General features: G+C 50.2%; 3 protein-coding genes across 3 annotated transcripts; all 3 read right to left on the bottom strand.

Annotated features, from left to right (window-relative positions):
- Positions 1–5,379: 5,379 nt before the first annotated feature.
- LOC120707529 (aspartic proteinase oryzasin-1-like) lies at positions 5,380–9,467 on the bottom strand. The gene is made up of 14 exons (XM_039992445.1): positions 9,306–9,467; positions 8,708–9,229; positions 8,557–8,617; positions 8,065–8,159; positions 7,864–7,976; positions 7,310–7,478; positions 7,181–7,220; positions 7,023–7,087; positions 6,758–6,871; positions 6,548–6,612; positions 6,288–6,429; positions 6,088–6,204; positions 5,890–5,978; positions 5,380–5,743 (listed from the first exon to the last, which is right to left on the bottom strand). Exons 1-14 carry the CDS (start codon positions 9,450–9,452, stop codon positions 5,659–5,661), a joined length of 1,824 nt encoding a protein of 607 aa, XP_039848379.1. The 5' UTR covers positions 9,453–9,467; the 3' UTR covers positions 5,380–5,658.
- A 752-nt stretch (positions 9,468–10,219) lies between these two features.
- On the bottom strand, positions 10,220–10,938 carry LOC120710685. Its single transcript, XM_039996286.1, has one exon. It carries the CDS (start codon positions 10,843–10,845, stop codon positions 10,468–10,470), a length of 378 nt encoding a protein of 125 aa, XP_039852220.1. The 5' UTR covers positions 10,846–10,938; the 3' UTR covers positions 10,220–10,467.
- A 2,403-nt stretch (positions 10,939–13,341) lies between these two features.
- LOC120707528 (probable receptor-like protein kinase At2g42960) lies at positions 13,342–17,531 on the bottom strand. Its single transcript, XM_039992444.1, has 8 exons — positions 17,201–17,531; positions 16,088–16,867; positions 15,849–15,953; positions 14,924–15,046; positions 14,641–14,811; positions 14,411–14,540; positions 13,958–14,167; positions 13,342–13,865 (listed from the first exon to the last, which is right to left on the bottom strand). The coding sequence occupies exons 2-8, from the start codon at positions 16,750–16,752 to the stop codon at positions 13,734–13,736; spliced, it is 1,536 nt and encodes a 511-aa protein (XP_039848378.1). The 5' UTR covers positions 16,753–16,867; positions 17,201–17,531; the 3' UTR covers positions 13,342–13,733.
- Positions 17,532–18,950: the final 1,419 nt, after the last annotated feature.

The raw sequence follows: 18,950 nt of genomic DNA, 5'->3' as shown, positions 1-18,950 counted from the left end.
TCGGGAGGTGCTCGTGCAGGTGCAGGTGTGCGTGGTGCTCCCTCCTGCTCTGCCGAGTGCCGAACTGCCCATGCTCCCCAAGCAGCTGGCTGGCTGTGCATGTAGCCGCGAGGGAGCTTTTCGCTTGCTTTCCTGGGCTCCTCACCTGAAAAGAAACATTTCGGCATGATGATCCGTCCTTACTAGTTCCGGATAAAGGCCAGAGGCTACTGCTAATGTTTCTTCTTTTTTTCAAAAAAAAAAAAGATGAGTCTACTAGCAATCACAAGTTGCAGGTGGCTAAATTCAATCATTGTGGCGCCTGGTTGCGACTTGTCAAGGATACTACCGTGTCAAGAGCAGGTGGATTTCATTGGCCTAAGTGTAGTACTACATTGTAGCCAGTATTATCACTACTGACTAGTGCGAGAGCTTGCCTGCTGGTGATTTGGTAGTTACTACTGCAAATTGAAAGTGGCGATGCGCAGACCGAAACCGGAAAAGATGTCTAGGATTTATTCGGGAACCACTTATAACCACCCATCACAGTATCAAACGAACAGTATTGTGAGAATGAGAGCACACTCCCAATCTCGTGGATGGTATCGTACGATCGGAGCATGATTGAGGTCGTTTTCGGTTGGTCCACCCAGATCTCCAAAGCAAAACATTCTCAAAAGCTGCACTGTCGTTGGTCGCTGTCGATGGTTAAACTCGATGCTAGTGCGTCTTTTTTTAAAATTTCGCCTGAATTAATTTACTCCCCTAATAATAAGGCTGAAGCACACCGTTGAAATCTGCCGGTGGATTTTTTTTTCTCTGCAAGGAATGAAGTAATACCCGGTGAAATTGCGTAAGACCCCCTTGTCTCTTACCTTGGGCAAAATCCATCATGTGGTGCTACGTAACATTATTGTCGCCTATAGCTTTTACATTACTCTAAATGTTGTGCAGAGGGTCGTCAAAAATTGTCTCGGTTGCTGTCCGGGGAGGATAACTAGTAGGGAGGCATCCATCTTTCAATGCTCGACGTACAATACATGCATCATTGTTTTATTCCACTATCATGCCATTTCTAGAGGTTGTGACGAGGGGTTTAGTATTTCTTTAGTTACTAATGTTAAACGTTGTGTGGTTTCTCTTAAATAAAAAAAGTATGTTGCAACCCACATGATTACCAATATTGTCGTGTAATATATATTTACTATAGTACCTGTCTACACCACGTTTAAACCCACCGATTCTATTATAGTTTCTTGCTTTTCTTTGCCATCCTAGTTTTATCCCAGCACTTTGTGTATCGCAGTTCATAATACGTTATGACACTGCTAAAAGATCAAAACATGATATCATCCTCCATTATCTTACTATTAATAAGATACAAGAGTTGAAATGAAAAATCATCCTAAAGTGTTTCTTCAACTTTCAGGAAAGCCATCATGTGACGTTTGCACGACTCCGTCTATAATTTGGCATTCCCGACCGTTGTCCAACGTGTCACAAATTGTCCAGGTTACTCTTCGGTGACGGTGAGGATAACTAGTACGAAGGAATCCATCTCTTATTTTGCGACTGCTCCAGATACACACATACATCATTGCTTTATCCCACTATCATATCGGTCTAGAGGATGTGACGAGAGGTTTGGCACTCTTTTAGTTGGCATTTAAACATTGAGCGGCTCCTCCTGGATACGAAAGACTGCATGATATATGCTTCGGTGAGGATAACTGGTATGAAGGAATCCATTTCTTATTTTGCGACTGCTCCAAATACACACATACATCATTGCTTTATCCCGCTATCATATCGGTCTAGAGTTTGTGACGAGAGGTTTGGCACTCTTTTAGTTGGCATTTAAACATTGAGCGGCTCCTCTGGATACGAAAGACTACATGATATCTAACGTTGGCATGCAATAAATATCTACCTAGATACATCTGTACCGTGCTTAGCTCCACCGCTTCCGTTACACCCTCTTGCTTTTCTCTGCCAGGCTAGCTTTCTCGCGGCGCTCCGCGGACCGTAGTTCATAATGCGTTACCGCACAGCTAAAAGATCGGTACGCGACATCATCTCCTACCAACTTACTGCTAATAAGCCAAATAAGATGTGAGAACTGAAATGAAAAACCGCTCCAAATTAGAGTTTTTCTTGAACGTCACCTGGTATCGTTTCACAGCCACCGCACTCGCGCAGCCCAAAAAGCCCTAAACAAATGATGGGGTGAACTCCATATAAGCGCCCCGGCACTGCCCCCAGTGCCCCACCAGCCACCACCTCACTCGGCTAAACCCACGGGCTCACGCAGGCAGGATAGCCCTGCGCAGAGCTCGATCTCCCTGCGCCTCCCCGAGCGAACCCCACCACCACCGCCACCAAAACGGTCGGGCGCGATCAATGGCCACCTCCGACGCCGGGGGCGCGGCGCCCCGCGTGGCGTGGCGCGTCGTGCGGGCGGCGAAGGCCCTGGTCCTGGCCGTGGGCGTCTACGGCTGCTTCCTGCAACTCCCGTGCGGCGCCGCCGCGGCGTCCGCCGTCCTCCGCGTCGCCGCCTCCCTCTCGGCCCAGCAGTACTTGTTCCTGGTCGGCAACGCCATCGTGATCGTCCTCGTCGCGCTTTTCCCCAGCGACGACGACGAGGCCTCCTCGTCCTCGCCCGGGGCCTTCTTCAGCTGGTGGTGGCCCTCCGAGGCCGACGCGCCGGACCGGTACCTCCCGTTCCCGGGCGCGCACCTGGTGCCGCCGACCACCGAGGCGGGGGAGGAGGAGGTATTCGAGGACAAGATGGCGGTGCACGTGACGAAGGTGCGCGTCAAGCCCCCGCGCCGGAGCAGGTCGGAGAAGGCCGGCGACGGGGCGGCGGGCCGGAGTTCGGCCGAGGCGCCGGAGCTGCGGCGGGCGGAGTCGGAGAACGGGCGGCAGCGGCAGCGGGCGGTGGCAGTAGCGGAGGCAGAGGCGAAGGCGAAGGCGGAGGCGGAGGCGAAGGCGGAGGCGGAAGCGCAGGCGCAAGCGGAGGCTGAGGCGGCGCAGGTGGAGTGGGCGGCTCAGGTGGAGTGGTGGGCGATGCAGGACCCAGAGGCGTTCCGGCTTTGGATCGACGCGTTCATCCTGAAGCAGCAGCAGTACTTCCTGCGCGAGGAGTCCGTCGCCTCCGCCTCCGAGAAGAAAGGCGCGCCGGCGGCCGCCGGAGCCGTGGTGGCGGTGAAGTGATCAGCCGCCGCCGGGTAAACGCAGCAGCAGCAGCAGGGAACAAGAAAAAAAAACACACCAAAGTCTGCAGTCAGCTGCAATGCAAGTATGCAACTGCAATAAGGAGAGAGTGTGAAAGGCTTGAGAGGAGGGGAACCCGAGCAACAGGGGCCAGCAGCCAAAACCAGCGTCTCGTAAAGAAATCGCGGTGGCGCGCCGCCTTTGTTTAGTGAACAAGTTTTGCCTTTTGCCTCTCGTCCCTCGCTCCCCGCCCGTATCTGGAATCTGTTTTCCGCCTGTGTCTTTGCTGTTGGATGGACGCTCTCAGGCCCGGTAGCGGCGGCCGCCATCATCCGTAGGCATTTTTCAGGCGCCCGTACGATCACGATCGTCGTCCAGTGACGATCGGAACCGATCCGGAGTAGTCGAGCACGGGGCACGGCGACGACAGGAGTTGGTGTCGTGTTTAAGCGGCAGCACGTTTAGCGGCTGTGGTGGCGAGAGCAGGTTCGCGGCCCGTCTCGTCGCCGGGGACACGACGGATTGGACGGCTCACGCGTCGAGCACAGCTATCTTGCACCCGATCGGCAGCGGCGGTAGCGTAGACTCGCTAGATCGTAGACAGAGCAGTAGAGAAGGTGTAGTGCTAGCCGGCCGGCTGCCTCAGGCGCGCACGCCGCCGCCGCTCTCGCCGAGCCGAAACGAGGCGCGGCCCCCGGGGGCGCACGAGCACGTCGCGGACTCTGGCCTCGGCACCGCGCCGGTTCGATGCAAGGCGCGCGCGCAGGGCTCGTGCTGTCGCCGTGCAGCGCGTGCAGGGGCGAGGAGGCACGGACACGACCGTTCTCTTCTTCCCCCGGGCCGGGCCTGCTAAAAAGATTTGTTTTTTCTTAGGACTGACACAGGACACGGGCGGAGCGCCATTTTTTTTTCTTTTTTCAAAGCGCACGCACGCGCGTACAGTCACGTACACTAGCTACGCAGCAGCGCGACAGCGAGGTACACGGCGGTGCGCGTAAACAAATCCTTGTCACCTCACCTCTCGCCTTGGCGGCGTGCTTCGTTTCGCTGCAGGGACGGACGACACAGCAGAGGCCGCTGGTTTCAAGGCTTGAGTTTGACATGGCTGTGGCTGCCTGGCTGGACGGCTTTGCGTGGAGTGCGCGCGACGACGAGGCTGCGTGCGTGCGTGACTGTCTGCCCCGCGTACGTGCACGTGCATGGCTCGCACTGTTGGTGCTGTTGGCACGGACCGGACCGGACCCCTGCAGGGCCGGACGCCCGGGGCGGGGCCAGCAGACGGGGTACCCGGGGTAGGGTAGGCGCTGGCGCTTCATCTTTGGACTTTGGTTACTAATAACTGTAGCCTGTAGGGATGTATAAATCACCCAATCTCAGTGTTCTTCCATGCACCACTCCTTTACATTTGTTGTATACAACCTATGTATCAACGATACGCGATACGGGTACGGCGATACTGGTACGGCGATACGTGAGTTTGAAAGATGACACGATGGTAGTATAAAGAGAGTATCGGAGTATCGAAGTATCGGATACGGGTACGGCTGGGTTAGTGAAGTATTGGTGATTCATAGTATACAACTCTCGCCACTCGGCCACTGACGACATTATTAGTATCTAGTTATCCATTAGTGCCAACACACTTTGGTTTTCTATTTGTACACTCACGCACACATCCATGTCCATGATGCAATGATTCTTCCCGTGCGGCAGAAGGCAAAAGTCCTACATCCTGGCCCAGGAAAAGCGTTTGCTTGCAGATTTTGGGTGCTAGTGTGAGCAGGATGATGCCAACAAAAAATAACTTTCGGGCGCATGCCACTTTGTTCAGCAAGGGAGAGCTGCTTTAATCCGCCCGCTTTGATTGATTTATGCTCAAACAGAATCCACACTACTGCTGGTTCTCTAGTCTCATGATGCGTGATGTTAGGTCCTCCCTATGATGGCGATCAGATGCCTCCTCGTCAGCAGAGCGAGGGCATTCGATACTTGTCAATGAAAATGTTGCTGATGTTCGCCACTCCTTGCTTATGATAACCGGAAGGAATGGCAGGAGGTAGGAGGTGGTGGCCATTGAACATCTGGTTTTTGTTTTCGTAAAAGAGAAAAAACAAAACAAAACAAAACTAATCAAAACTAATCTTCTGCGTAGATTCTCGATCCACTACTCACTTTACATGATCACAATTAAGAACAAATGAAAGTTGTGTGTGTCCTTTATTTCTTCTTGATGCAAAGATACACATTTCTTCTTGGTGCACTCTACAAAAGCTTCAGAAAAACTCTGTATTGTGTAGTAGCATCTAATGCTACACAATTCAGAGATTTTCTTAAGCTACGATTTGCATAGACCACAGAAGCAACTTTTGCGCAATGTGTGTGAAACAGCAAGCTATGAACTAGGAACCAACGACCAAATTTCATACATCAATCCATCATCAAACGTACTGTAGTGAAATGCTCATGTCATGCGGAATCCGCGAAGCCAACCTTCATTTTGCCGTAGTCAAAGATGGTGTGGTAGGCTCCCATAAAGACGTCACCCAGTATCCTGCATCAGTTTCAGGAATAGGATTCAGGGATCACATCCCGCTAAAAGTAAACCGTCAAAGGAGTGTGGACAGATCATGATCTGCAGGGAATGTCCATGATTCATTTCTTCCAGGTAAATTGTATTCACCGGTCTATCGATCTTACCAGAGAGGGCCTATTGGAGGGGGAATGTCCAGAGCCGTGAACCCACTTATGCAGTGTGCCATGAATCCTTCTCCAACCTTGAGAATGTACTGCTCGACAATAGGAAAACCGTATCAAATTTGTTGGGGATCTTTTGAGATGCATCCCGTTACTTACTTCCTGAATTAAGCAGCAAAGTTTATGGAATGATTCAGGCACCTGCTCAGGCCGGAGCTCAAAAGCTCTTCCACCGATGCTGAACGCAACAGTTTGTAGGGAGTCGACGTGTCTGCAATCCACATGCGATCCCACAGGATCAGGCATGTTTCCGCAGAGCTGTCCATCAACTCACGTTCTGGTTAGACATGTCTGAATAACAAATGCAGAATGAATTAGTGACTCGAGAGATCAACTCTCACCCTATCGACATACTCCAACGTGCCCTCCTTGGTCTTGTTCGAGTTGAGCTCGCTTTGCATCCAGAAGACTATCATCTCACATGCATTGCATATAGCATCAGACATGCCATCTACAGATCCTGCTTCACTCTCAATACCAGCACTACATGTATACAGAAGGAGAGCATCAGATCATTTGTAACCACACAAAACGGAAGAGTTTGATAGAAATCTAGACTTCGGAAATGCAGCCAGGGTATGTTGCCAATGATTTCGCGAACCTAACTCCATGTTTTCCATCGAATGCGCAAAGCCCAATCTTGGAACATACTTGTGCCGGTGGTGTCTGCAGTTGGTCAGATATTCAGATATGTTGAATTACTTATGTGATTTATTCAGCTAGAAGAGTGTATCCATTTCTCTAACGAAGAAAGTAAAAGTTGTACATGCCAAGAACTTAAGAGTGTCTCAAGCAGAGAGTGAGCTAAAACCTGAGCTTTCAGCAGCTCTAGCATTTGTTGCCCATACCCAGCAACAACTTGTTTGCACTCATGGTTCACCACTCCAGCAGCTCCAATTTGTTCATGAATCTGGGCAATGGCAACCTGCATAGCACAAATGACTCAAATCGAAGCCCCTTCTGTGGCAGTATTTCAGTGCTACTTTTGATTCGTCTTGTTATGATCGGAATAAACATCATATATTTTCAGAGGCATTATTAGGATGAAACATATGGAAGGCTATGTATTTGCTTACAAGAGGACCAGCAATCAACGAAGTCCCTGAATCCGCAATGGCCGCACAACCATCCACACAAATTCCTACCATGACGTACATTATTTATCAGAGAAACAAATTGCTGGAACCATGAGCATATCTTGTGGTTGGAACAGCAAATAAGCTTAACGCATTACCAGTGCTCTTCCCACCAATAAGGAAATCACCCATTTCAAACTGCAAACATCAACAGCAGAACATGTAAACTTTGAGGAAATTTTAGTGTAGGAGAGAATAGCAGGCCCAGGCAAAACAAAGAGGCAAACCTGCCAATAACCTTTGCGAGTAACTCTCGTGTATGTATGACTGCCTTTGTAATGTTGGGGATCAGCACCTCCAAACACAATTTCGCCTCCGTCCCCTTCGATTGGGTTTCGGTTTAACCAGAAGGAGAAAACAGGTTCTTGCACCAGTCTTTGGTTCACCATGTTGTACCTGATTGGACATTACAGATGCAATTGCCACAAATTACGTAGAAAACAATTTAAGCAACATTCAGTTACAAACTATATGACAAACTACATGACGGAGTCTTCGATGAACAACATATTGCTTCATTGGAATGGCCACTGAGCACAAATATTTGTTTGGAAAAAAAAATCTTATTAATACTGTAATCATGAAAAAAAATTAGTATGAAATCTCCAATGTATTAATCAGTTAATTGTGGCTAAACTATTTTTTACATTTGATAAAGCATACTTTTATTTTATCCCTGGCAGCAAGTCTAAGGCGCACTTAGTCGTGGTAGATAAAAAACAGATAATCAGAAGAGACAGAAAAACTAGCACAAACTTAACAACTACAGCAACTACCATACCATACTGGGACCGAACCTTCAACTGAAATTTCCTGAAATCCAAGACCAAGGATGCCATCGAATTTTGCTAATAAAAAGGTGAAACCAGGCTCATGAGTAGCTTCAATGAATTCCTGGGTGGTACAATTGAGTTCAGTAAAATCAGTACTGTATATTTCATTAGTGAAATAAAGTCCATAAATAAAATGGGAAATGAAGCACCTGATCTTGAACTACTAGATTGCCAACCGTGACCTGATCTTGGCTGTAAAAACCAGCGATTGCTCCTGTTCCGTAGTGAATAGAAGCCGGTGTTCCTGAATACAGCAAAGAAATGTAGTGCTCAGACCAGAGGCAATGGTAATGATGTTACGGCGGGTTGAATAAAAAGGCAATGATTTCATAAAAAAAAAGGCAATGGTAATATTACTACTACCTCTGTTAAAAAGATAAAAAGCTCATCTAATTTTGGAAAAGCAAATTTGGATACTTTGACCAAAATATAGTGGAGTTATATGTATTTTTACTATTTACAAATTATGCAACTATATATATTTTAAAATACGATCACGCTATAATGGTTTTGAAGCTATGAATGATACACTCTGTAAGAAATCAGTGGCCAAAGTTTCACTTACAGACTGAGCCAAAAAAAAACACCCGAGGGAAGTATTTCATAATCGCAGTAAAGATGGTTGAAATATAGTAGCATACCATTCGGTTTGTAAGTGCTGGACAGACTTGATTCATACTTGGGATGGAAGAGACACGCAAGCTGTTTCCAGAGCAACCAAAGTCAGCAACAATTCGCCCCAAGCATAACAACCATGAACACCACTAAAACAGAAGCATACGCCGTCCATACCGAGAAATAACACTTGGCGGAAGGGACCCAAAGGTTGGCGCTCCCGGTGTCGAAGACGACGGTGAAGTTCTGCGGCGGGCAGCCCACCCCAATCTGCCCGAAGTACTGGGCGTTCAGGAAGTTCTTGAGCGGGACGAGCTCGGACCGAACGCCGCCGCGCAAACTGCTACCGTTCCCCGTGCCACCGCCGTAGCTCCAGAAGTACTGGCGCCGCCGCTCCATGGCCGCAGCCTCAGCTAGCATCTGGTGCTCCCGCTCGCGAGCTTGCGCGATGGCTGCACGCACGGGATCATCGATAAACTCTCTCGCTGCTGCGGCCAGGTTCGCCAGCGGGCCGGTCTTGGGCAGAAGCTCGCCGTAGATGCTCTCCATTATCGACCTCTTCTTCAGCGGGATGCGGACCAGGCCATCGCTGCTCGACGATGCGAGCACTGTCGACGCCGAGAGCACGGAGAGAAGGATGCAGATCGGCCCCCATGTTCGATGGCCCATCTCTTGACAAGCAGAAATGCAAGGCATGCACTGTGGACACGGTTCATTTGCCCAGTTTTAGTTTAGAGCTTGGTCGTCAGGAGTGAAAAGCGAGGAGAACACTCACCCGGTTGGCCTGTCTGGTCTGGGGCGATGGATGATGGATCGTCGAGGAGGTAGCAGAGGGAAAGCCCAAGAGTTGGAGGCGGCGTTGGATGAACAATTTATAGGCGGAGGACGGGAGCACGAGGGCATCGTAGCAGCACGCCTGCATTTGGGGTTGCGCGCAAGCAGGGTTGGCGGCACGTTACATTTTGGGACCAGGGCATCCGGTGCGGTGCCTTGGAAGATCAACGATTCGCCCCCCCGCACAAATGGCAGGAGTTGTGGCGTCAGAACGCCGCCATGGCTGGGCTTGGGGGAGGTCGATCAAGCCTAGCCTGAGCGAGTGGCGAGCAGGGAAGCCTTTGGGGGCACGGCGGCGGTACGGCACCGGGCGTGAAACTTGTGCTCCACTTCACGTCCCCGGGCGGGGCAATGCCTAGCTACGCTAGTGCTCGCAGGCAGGTAGCAATCGTCCCCGGGGCCTCGAGGATGCCATGGGCACACCAAGTTCTCGTGATCTTTCTTATCAAAAAAAAAAAGCTCTCGTGCTCGTTTTGACTGATCAGGTGCGCGGCAAAGGAAGCAGGGCTCGAGGGGCGCAGCCGTAGGTTTGACCGGACGAGTCGGAGAGGAATCCGTTGAAGTTAGGCAGATTTGTGAAGTTGCTGAATAGTAAAAGTTAATTGCGCTTGCTGGCAGGCTCGGGGGACCGAGCCATTTGCGCAAAGCAAATTGCCCCTGTTTGCGTGGAATGCAGACTACTCCAGCTAGCTAGCTAACAAGCTACTTGGTCTGCCTGACCGAATGGCAAAACCTTGACGTCTGCAATTTGTCATCCTGAGACGAGTAGCATAACAAGACGGTTCTTTTTTTTTAGCAATACCGTAAGAGCATTGCTGACGTGGCACTCTCGTGCCATTACATTACACGCTAGTATAGTATGAGCAAGGACATTCTCAATTGAATCGGGGAAAAAAACAGTAGTCCCTTGTGAAGACAATTACAGGAGCAATTTACACATTCTCCGAAACACAAGAACAAGTTATCTACAGCTTGTGGTGATGGAAACCGAGAAATGGCGAGCAGAAAAACAAACGAGAAGACAGAAGAAAAAAATGAAAGAATCGCTGGATCCGTCGGCGCCCCCCAAAATCCCGGCACGGCGCGAGTCAGGCAGAGCTTTTTCAGACCCTGAACCCGAAGCGCACGAAGAAGAACACCAGCTGCGCCACCACCACGACGGACTCCACCAGCCACAGCAGGTGGTACGACGCCCACCGGAACAGCGCCGCCAGCGCGTTCCCGCGGCGGGGCTTCCTCCACCGCCGCGCCGACGGGGCCGCGCCCGCCAGGAGCTTCCGCCCCGGCGACGACGGCGCGGACCCGCTGCTACCGCCGTCGCCGCCGCTCCCGGACGCCTTCGTCTTCCTCGGCGCCATGCACTTCCGCATCCAGTCGCCGCTGCTACCGCCGTCGCCGCGGCTCCCGGCCGCCTTCCTCGTCCTCGGCGCCATGAACTTCCGCATCCACTCCCGCACCTTGCTCGCGCTCCCGCCCGCCATCCAACTCAAAAAAACGATCCGGCTAAGCTCTCCAAGCCTCCAACTGATTCTTGCCTGCTTGACCGCTTCCCAGCTCTCTCTGCAACTGCGACTGCACGGTCTCCGGTTCTTCTCCCCGCAAAGCCTTTTAAGGCTGCGACGCCACGCGGTTGGCGGGGTTGACGACGCCGTCGCCTGCCAATGCCGCCGTGGCGCGCGCCTTCACTCGGAACTTGCCCCAATTCGCAGGTGGTGCCGTAACCACTTCTAGCATACTGCGCCACTGCACCGATGGGGACGGAACAGAATACTATTCCCAACTCGCCATTCAAAGTCAAAACCGCGCCTTGGTCAGGTAGGTAGGTCTGCAGGCTGAGAGGCAGCTGGCAGGGAAGCTTCCGAATGGAAGAGGGGGACCGTGCTGACGGTTGACGATAGCTTGGGGAAGGGGGGTTAGAAGATTTTGGATGATTTTAGCAGCCGTTTTTCTCGAGCTTATTATAATCAATCAAAGGGGACCATTGCTGGAATGCTGGATCGATAGTGATGGAGTCAGAGATTTCGCCGCCCGGTTGGGTTGATGGGTTCGTCATCTCTGACGCGGCGAGGCTACTCGCGAAGCGGTTGACTCTGATGGCAAGCAAGCAGGGCTGCTGCTAACAGTAGATTGTTTATGTGGGTACTGCCGTACTGACCAGATGCCTTATCTTTCCTTTCATGGTTTTGCGATTTCTTTCTAGAAGCACATAACTCATGATTAGACGGCCATTCAACATACTTGGACCTTTTTCTTCTAGGAAAAAAAAACGTACTTGGACCTGGCCTTGCATATTTCCACACAGGTCATGAACTACGTCATCACAAGACGGAAGTTGTGTTTTCTTTCCTTTTATATGTGCAATTTATTTCTAAGAAGCGTACTATACCTCATGATCAAACGGCCTATAGAGCATCGTAACGGTCAGGCGTCTGTACTCACCGGTTCGAAAAAAATGTTCTCTGGAATTTAGATTTATATTTTTACTTACATTAAAAGGAAAAATTATAATCCAGTGCTTTACAAAACCAAATTCAGCATAGGGAAATACCTGATCAACGTTTTGTACCCTAGACCCGGCGCCAGCCGTGATTCCATGAATGGGTCTACCTAGGCATAAATTTCAGGTTCTATACCTATCAGGTTTTTTGTGGCCCGGCGGCCTGGCCCAAATTTTTGCTCACGCCAGGTACACACAGTGATTATCAGGCATTTTTGGGTCGGACCGGAACTGCAGCCAAGGATGGGCCTGAATATGCTGAGCTCGTATTTTTGCCTTGCTCAGGCTTACAAGACCACCGGGTCTGTCTGCCGTCCAAGTGTCCAACGTTTTGTTCAAATGATTCCCGAACCAACAATAGCCACACGATTTTGGGCACCTGCCAAGTCGAACTTTTCTCAGCACGTCGCTTCATCTCGAGAGTTCTCTCAGCTACAGTGTAGAGGGCGACCTTCCTGGCGATTTCTCGATCTCCTGCACCGAGGAACGCGCGGAGCGAGCTCGTCGGCGGCGTGCGGCCCTGCGGGCGAGCTCTGCGGTGGAGCATGACTCCCCGCGGAGTGAGCCCCGCGGCGGGACGCGGCTCCTATGGTGGAAGCTCGCCGCGAGCGACTTTTGCAGGGGGTGCTCGGCGTCGACCTCCTCTGTTCCTCCTTCCCTTTCGGCGGCCTCTGTGCTGTCGGAGGGGATGGGGAGCGGAGGGAGAGGCGGCCGATGTATATAGATTTTGTCTGCCCGCTGGTGGAGTCGTCGTCGGCGTGGGCTATGTTGTGCCTGGCTTCTCCGCGGAGGAGTTGAGGCAGGTCTTTCCGGACGGCGATGGCGAGGCAGCGGCGTCATCGGCGTTGGGGAATAAGTCCCTTCGGCCACGTCCCTGCTGCAGCGACGCTCACTCAGACGCCGGTGCGAGGTCTGTGAGGGTGGAGCCTCCCGTTCCCGGCGTGGAGCTCCTGTGTTGGAGGCAACGGCCGGCGTTTTATCGTCCCGGTAGGAAGTTGAGTACGCTGGCATTTTGGTTTGAAGATGCAGCGGCGGCTGTGGGTCCGGCGAATGGTAGGAGAGTGGATCGAGCTCGAGTCCTCCCCCCGATGGTCGACGACGAGCTTTGGTCCAAGATTGTCGGAGCTTGGGGTGCAGCCCGTCCACGGGCTATCGGCGATGCCTTTATCTCATCCGTTTGGGTGAGTGTCTACTTCGACTCTTCTCAAAGCCTTGCGGCGATGGAGCTTCGGCAGATCTGGGGAAGACGGCGAGCCGGCGAGGAGCCCGGTGCAATCAGGCTCTAGAGGTTTTGAGATGCAGAGGTTCCTAGGGGCTTGATAGTATTTCTTTTGTTTTCGAGGGATCTGTCTGCAAAACAGCTGTCCTCAGATATCTGTATTTGTACGGATCCATGTACTGTAACTTTAATATAGGTATGTTCTGATAAAAAAAGTCGCGAAAATCAACAGTGCTTTGCCAAACAAATCATGTGGTACGCTGCAGACAAATCCAGAGAAATATTAACAAGCTGCAAGCCAGGAACACTAACAGTACAACCTCATATACAGCACCGCAGAAGCAAGGAACCAGATTTGAGAAGGTAACAGTGCAAGATCCAGAAGAACCGACCAATTGTTAAACACCCAACCAAGGGAATTCCCTAGGCGCCAACATATAACCTGTACAGACAACAGGAGAGGAGACCAGGAGATCCTACATCCAAGAATGTTTCTACTCGACCTGATACTAGTAGACCTAAGATTCAGGTAGTAACATCAGGGCTTGCCCTGCCTCCACCACCTACCAACATACCCTATCAGGGCAGCAATCACCTTGGTGATTAACATCATTTCTCAGACTTTTCACGATATAGAATTTGTTTGCAAGGCCTCAAGGCTGAGATCGGTCTGATGTTGCACTGCCAGTCCTCTCCACCTTCTTTCCAAACTCGGCAGAGTTTGAACCCTCTGCTATAGACTCAATATCCATGCTTCCAGTGCGACTCCTCCGGTTTCTCCGGTCCTGATTTCCCCCCCCCCCCCCAAAAGGTGTTATGATAATCGCACATATTTTACATACAGTATACATCAAGGTAGGTTTTCAACTATTGTTACCTCCCGGTACGGAACTTCTTCAGACTCAAGCATCCTGACAACCTGGCCCATCTTGGGTCTCTTTTCAGAGTCAGGATCAACGCACCTTAGTGCCACTAGAAGAGCCCGCTTCAGAGATCTAATAGATGGCCTAACTTCTAAGCTTGGATCAGCCACTTCCTCTGCCCTTCGACTGGCCACCATTGTTTTGAGCCATTCAACAAGATTGACCTATAAGCAAAGGTAGGTCATCATTTGATGGGGGAAATAACACAAAAAATACATAGTGATTTAACAGAACAATAAAAGCCTTAAGGATCCTAGAATGGGAAATGATGGAACTGTTCCTAACAACTCTGTTGCCATACAGTTTAGTTGCCATTATATTGGAACGGTGATTCTAGTAAAATGATGTACAGTCCAAATAGATGGAACAAAAAAATTTATAGACGTAAATAATCTCCAACAATTTACCTCATTGGAAGATCGGCTGTAGTCAACAGGACCCCTTCCTGTCACAGTTTCCAACAAGAGAACACCGAAACTATAGACATCGCTCTTCTCATTTAACATCCCAGTATTAGCATATTCTGGTGCCACATATCTAAAACAATAAAAGTAAGAGGAAGGTTAAACTCCATGAGTAGTTGTGAAGAAACAGAGATAATGATGGACAAGTATTGGTGGAAAGGAAAAAAGAATACCCAAATGTTCCCATTACTCTAGTAGTAATGTGGCTTTTATCTGAGCCCAAAAGCTTAGCCAATCCAAAGTCGGAGACCTTGCCATTGAATTCATCGTCAATCAATATATTACTTGATTTAATATCTCGGTGTACAACTTTTGGTTCTATAGCTTCATGAAGGTATGCAAGCCTGCAACCACCATAATTAGTCAAAATATTGGAACAAATTTTGATACCTATAAAAATACACAAAGAAAATTTATAGTTGGTAACTTGTGGACTGAGAAGCTGATGAGACTTACGCTTTTGCAGTTCCCGTTACAACCTTCATGCGATTTTCCCAGGTAAAAACACCACGCTGACGCATAGCTCCATGTAGCCACTGCTCTAAGTTGCCATTGTTCACAAACTCATATACCAGCATCCTATTAACAGAGGAAAAGTTGTTATAACATTTCTGTGGATAAAAACACCAAATTTCTACAGAAGCTATTTGGGCTACTGCAAAAAGGATGAAAGAATAATAATCACACACAGAATCAACTTTCAGTAAACTATGGTGTTCACACAAAGAATCTCATACTAACATATACAAAGAACTTACAACTCTAAAATGCCAGCATAATTGTTCTTTATTATGTGAAGAACGAAAATTATGCTGCCAAATAATTAATAAATTTTATTTGCAGATAGTAGAAGACCTGTACTACAGTTTAAAGGGTGATCAATCAACTCAATTCTCTTTGGTAAAACCAAAAGTACACTAGCAAGTAGCATTGTTTATAACTTATATGTTAGTTTCCAGAAATTGAAAAATGCAAAATTTCTGCTAAAATATTTACTTGGCAAGAGCTCTTATATCTTGGGTGAGTTAGCTAAAAAAAGAAAAGGAAGACAAAAAAAAACCCATCTAACAGAAACTCTATCTACCTCGTTTTCTATTCAGGGGGTGCCGCTGGGTATCTTTGCCTAGCGCTGAGCGCTAGCCATCCTTTTTGGATTTTGGAGAAGCTGTTAGATTTCATCCCTTTTTCGCTAGCTATTTCGTTTTACATAATAGCTATATCAGGATTTTAGCTATTCATAGATACAAGAGCTCTTGGAGATGCTCTAATAATCAATGTTGTAGCTCATTCCCATTGACTTATTTAGAGCGAATACTAACGTCAATTTTCAAAGCTCCTTACAAGGCTTGACATCACATTCATTATTGGCAGTTTCACATACCTGTTTACACCCTCAACACAGTATCCCAACAGCCGAACCAAATTCTTATGCCGGACATGGCCAATAGCTTCAACCTCTACTCTGAATTCCTTCTCTGCCTGCCCCCTGCAAGCCCAGAGATAAAGTGAGTATGTGATTCAGAATTAGTCTGACTGGGGCAAACAGATTACAAAGATCAAAGCAAGGGCAAACAGATTACAAAGATCAAAGCAGTAGCTAGAAACCAGAGGTGAGCTTACATGTTGTTAAAGATCTTCTTGATGGCAACTTCAGTCCCGTTCACCAGGCGCCCACGGTACACAACTCCATAGCCACCCTCTCCCAGCACATTCTCCTTGGAGAAACGGTTGGTAGCAAGCTCAAGGTCACGCTGAGTAAACCAGTGACCCCAGCCAAGTTGAGAGAATTCGGGAAGGCCGACGAGAGGCGACGCAGACACAAACGCCGCCGGCGAATTGGGCTTCCTCCGTGGCCCCGAGCTCCCATCCTCACCGGAGTGCACGCTGGCGGCACGATCGACATTGCAAACCGAGCTCCCCTGGCTCATGTTATCGTGATCCGAGGACTTGCTGAGCGCCATGTGGCCCAGCGTCGCCCCGGCCGGGTCCCGGCTCGCGTGCTTGTCCTGCGGCGGGAAGCTCGGGTGCTCGCGCTCGTGCATTGTCTGCGCGAGGCTGCGGCCGCCGCCGACCCGGTCGACGGGGATCTCCTTGGAGTAGATGGGGATCTGCGTCTGCCTCAGGCTGTCCATGGTTCTCTTGGTCCTCCGGCGCGAGGCGACCCAAATGCAGACCATCAGCAGGATGGCCACGAGGAGGGCGACCACGCCGATGGCAATCCAGACCCAGAGCGTGAGGCCAAGAACCGTCCTCTTCATCTCCGAGCTCAAATCGCCGGAACCCATGGCGCTGTGTCAGGCTCCAAGAGTCGATTCAGTCAAGCTCGTGAGATCCAGCTGTATGTTACCACCGCAGATCCCCTAATGCACATCAGCAACAGGTGCAGACGAAGTTTTCACCCTGCAGAACGCGAATGAAGCACCTATTAGACAGAACGCCATTTGTGCAGAGGCTAAAATTCTGTGTTGTGTACTATAAACGAATGCAGACTACGCCGCCCCTGCGAATCAAGAGGGACTACGAACAATATCTGCTCCCAACGAGAACTATGTTTCAGAGATGGGATACTGCCTGGAATCATTTCCCCTTCTTTTCTTTGGCGAGAGATACATGGATGCAAGCAGGATGCCGAACTGAATTCCACAGCCAGGCACACAGGCCAAATGAAAATAGGGCTCGAAACTGCCTTGTGATCCGAATCCCCATCAGGCGAGAGGACAGTCAAAAGCTCACCTCTTTCTGCAGCCGGGCCTGCTTCCACTCATCCCTCAAGCAAAGAACCTGAAACCGCAAAAGGAACCCCCCGCGGGGCTGAGAGACCGAATCGCGCACTCAACCCAGTCCAGCTAGACGCCAGATTCTCGACAGGGATCGTGGTGCCAGCAGTCGCGTGGGGGGAGGAAGAGGGGAAGAGAAAGACAGAGAGAGGAGAGGGGTATGGGGGCGAGTAAAATGGGGGGAGGAAGGGAGAGGGAGAGGGAGAGGGAGGCAGCGGATGCTGCTGGTGTGGCATTAATGGCTGGATCAGCGAGGAGTGAAGGAGCAGCGGGTGCGCAACGAAAGGGAAACGGGCGGGTGGGGGCGGCGGTCAAAGAAAGAGACGGCCGGCGGGCGCGGCAGAGAGCAGGGCTTGTTTGGTTGGTGCCCTGGCAAAGCTGCCTGGCCCAGGCAGCGAGCTCAGGCGTCCGATTTTGGTGGCCTGGGGTCAGGATCGCTGCCTGGGCGGCGTGCTGCCTGGCAGGGCTGCATCCAAACAAGCCCTAAAAGCGGTGAAAACCGGAGGGGAAGAGAGATCGTCGACGGCGGCGACGAGGGGCGCAGCGCTGGCGAGGGGCGAGCGGGAGGAGAACGTGCTCTTCTGGTCAACTGACAGGGCAGAGGGGCCGTTTAGTTCCCAAAATTTTTGGGCAAAATTTTTTATCTCCCTTTGAACACATGCATAAAACATTAAATATAATTAAATAACAAAATTAATTACACAGTTTGGATGTACACGATGAGATGAATCTTTTGAGCCTAATTAGTACGTGATTAGCCATAAGTGCTACAGTAACCTGCATGGGCTAATATGCGGTCAAAGGCCTCAAAAAACCGTCTTGCGATTTCCAAACGAGTTCTGAAATTAATTTTTAATTAGTGCCCGAAAAATCTTCTCGATATCTAGTCAAACAATCAATGTGACATTTAAACCAAAAATTTTTACTAAACAATCCATGCTTCGGAATAGCAGCTGAGCACGCATCAGCATGGCACCGAGCGAGCAGGCTGGGCTATGCAGCCACCATTCCCTGCCTCGTTCTCGCTCGCTCGCTCGCTCACCGCCCCACCTCGATATCCCAGCACCCCTCGTCGCGATCTCTGCCTGCAATTCTGCGCCGCGGCCGGTTGCGCTGTTGCCTTGCGCCGTTTTTATTTATTTTTTAATTGGCCAGGTCTGGTGGCTCCTGGTTGCATGCCTGCCTGATGCCTTGCCGGGTCACAGCTGTCGCTGCTCGTGAAATTCCCCCGGGCATCCGCGGATCCTCTGCGGTCGGCGGCGTGATGCTTCTCCGGCGGTGGGTGAGGACCGGACTGGATGGGTGTCTAGGAATCTGCGCACATGTTGGCTCTGCAGGCCCATCAATCACCTGCCAGATTAGGCCAACCAGGACCCCCGCTCTTTGACCCGTCAAACCAAACCACGAAGCGGGAACCATTTCTCCAAACAAGCTTTCGATTTCGAAACCGTGACAAAAAAAAAGGAAAGAAAGGGCGATTACCACGGATTTTACCATTTCTAAGATTCTTTTTTTCGAAAGCACCCAAAGCACTAGGAAATCATTTAAGAACTCAGTTGGACACTCACACTGATCGCGCGCTCAACACAGATGAACTACCGGAAAGTCCGAAGACGCACTTGCCAAGACTTATACACGCACACACACCACACACCACACACCTATACACACGTACGCACACATGCACCCCGGTACCCTCTCTAGAG

The sequence above is a fragment of the Panicum virgatum genome, chromosome 5K (genome assembly GCF_016808335.1).
Source record: "Panicum virgatum strain AP13 chromosome 5K, P.virgatum_v5, whole genome shotgun sequence".
NCBI lineage: Eukaryota > Viridiplantae > Streptophyta > Magnoliopsida > Poales > Poaceae > Panicum > Panicum virgatum.
This window is presented reverse-complemented; position numbering and strand designations above follow the sequence as displayed.

Excerpts from the sequence above, each read along its gene's own strand:
- LOC120707529 (XM_039992445.1), bottom strand. The coding sequence starts at position 9,452 with ATGCAGGCGTGCTGCTACGATGCCCTCGTGCTCCCGTCCTCCGCCTAT. Across the intron at positions 9,230-9,305 it reads AGACCAGACAGGCCAACCGG|TGCATGCCTTGCATTTCTGC; the intron begins GTGAGTGTTCTC and ends CCGTGTCCACAG. Across the intron at positions 5,979-6,087 it reads TTGAGCTCCGGCCTGAGCAG|TACATTCTCAAGGTTGGAGA; the intron begins GTGCCTGAATCA and ends ATTGTCGAGCAG.
- LOC120707528 (XM_039992444.1), bottom strand. The coding sequence starts at position 16,752 with ATGGGTTCCGGCGATTTGAGCTCGGAGATGAAGAGGACGGTTCTTGGC. Across the intron at positions 15,954-16,087 it reads AAGAAGATCTTTAACAACAT|GGGGCAGGCAGAGAAGGAAT; the intron begins GTAAGCTCACCT and ends CTGGGCTTGCAG. Across the intron at positions 13,866-13,957 it reads AAGAAGTTCCGTACCGGGAG|GACCGGAGAAACCGGAGGAG; the intron begins GTAACAATAGTT and ends GGGGGAAATCAG.
- LOC120710685 (XM_039996286.1), bottom strand. The coding sequence starts at position 10,845 with ATGGCGGGCGGGAGCGCGAGCAAGGTGCGGGAGTGGATGCGGAAGTTC.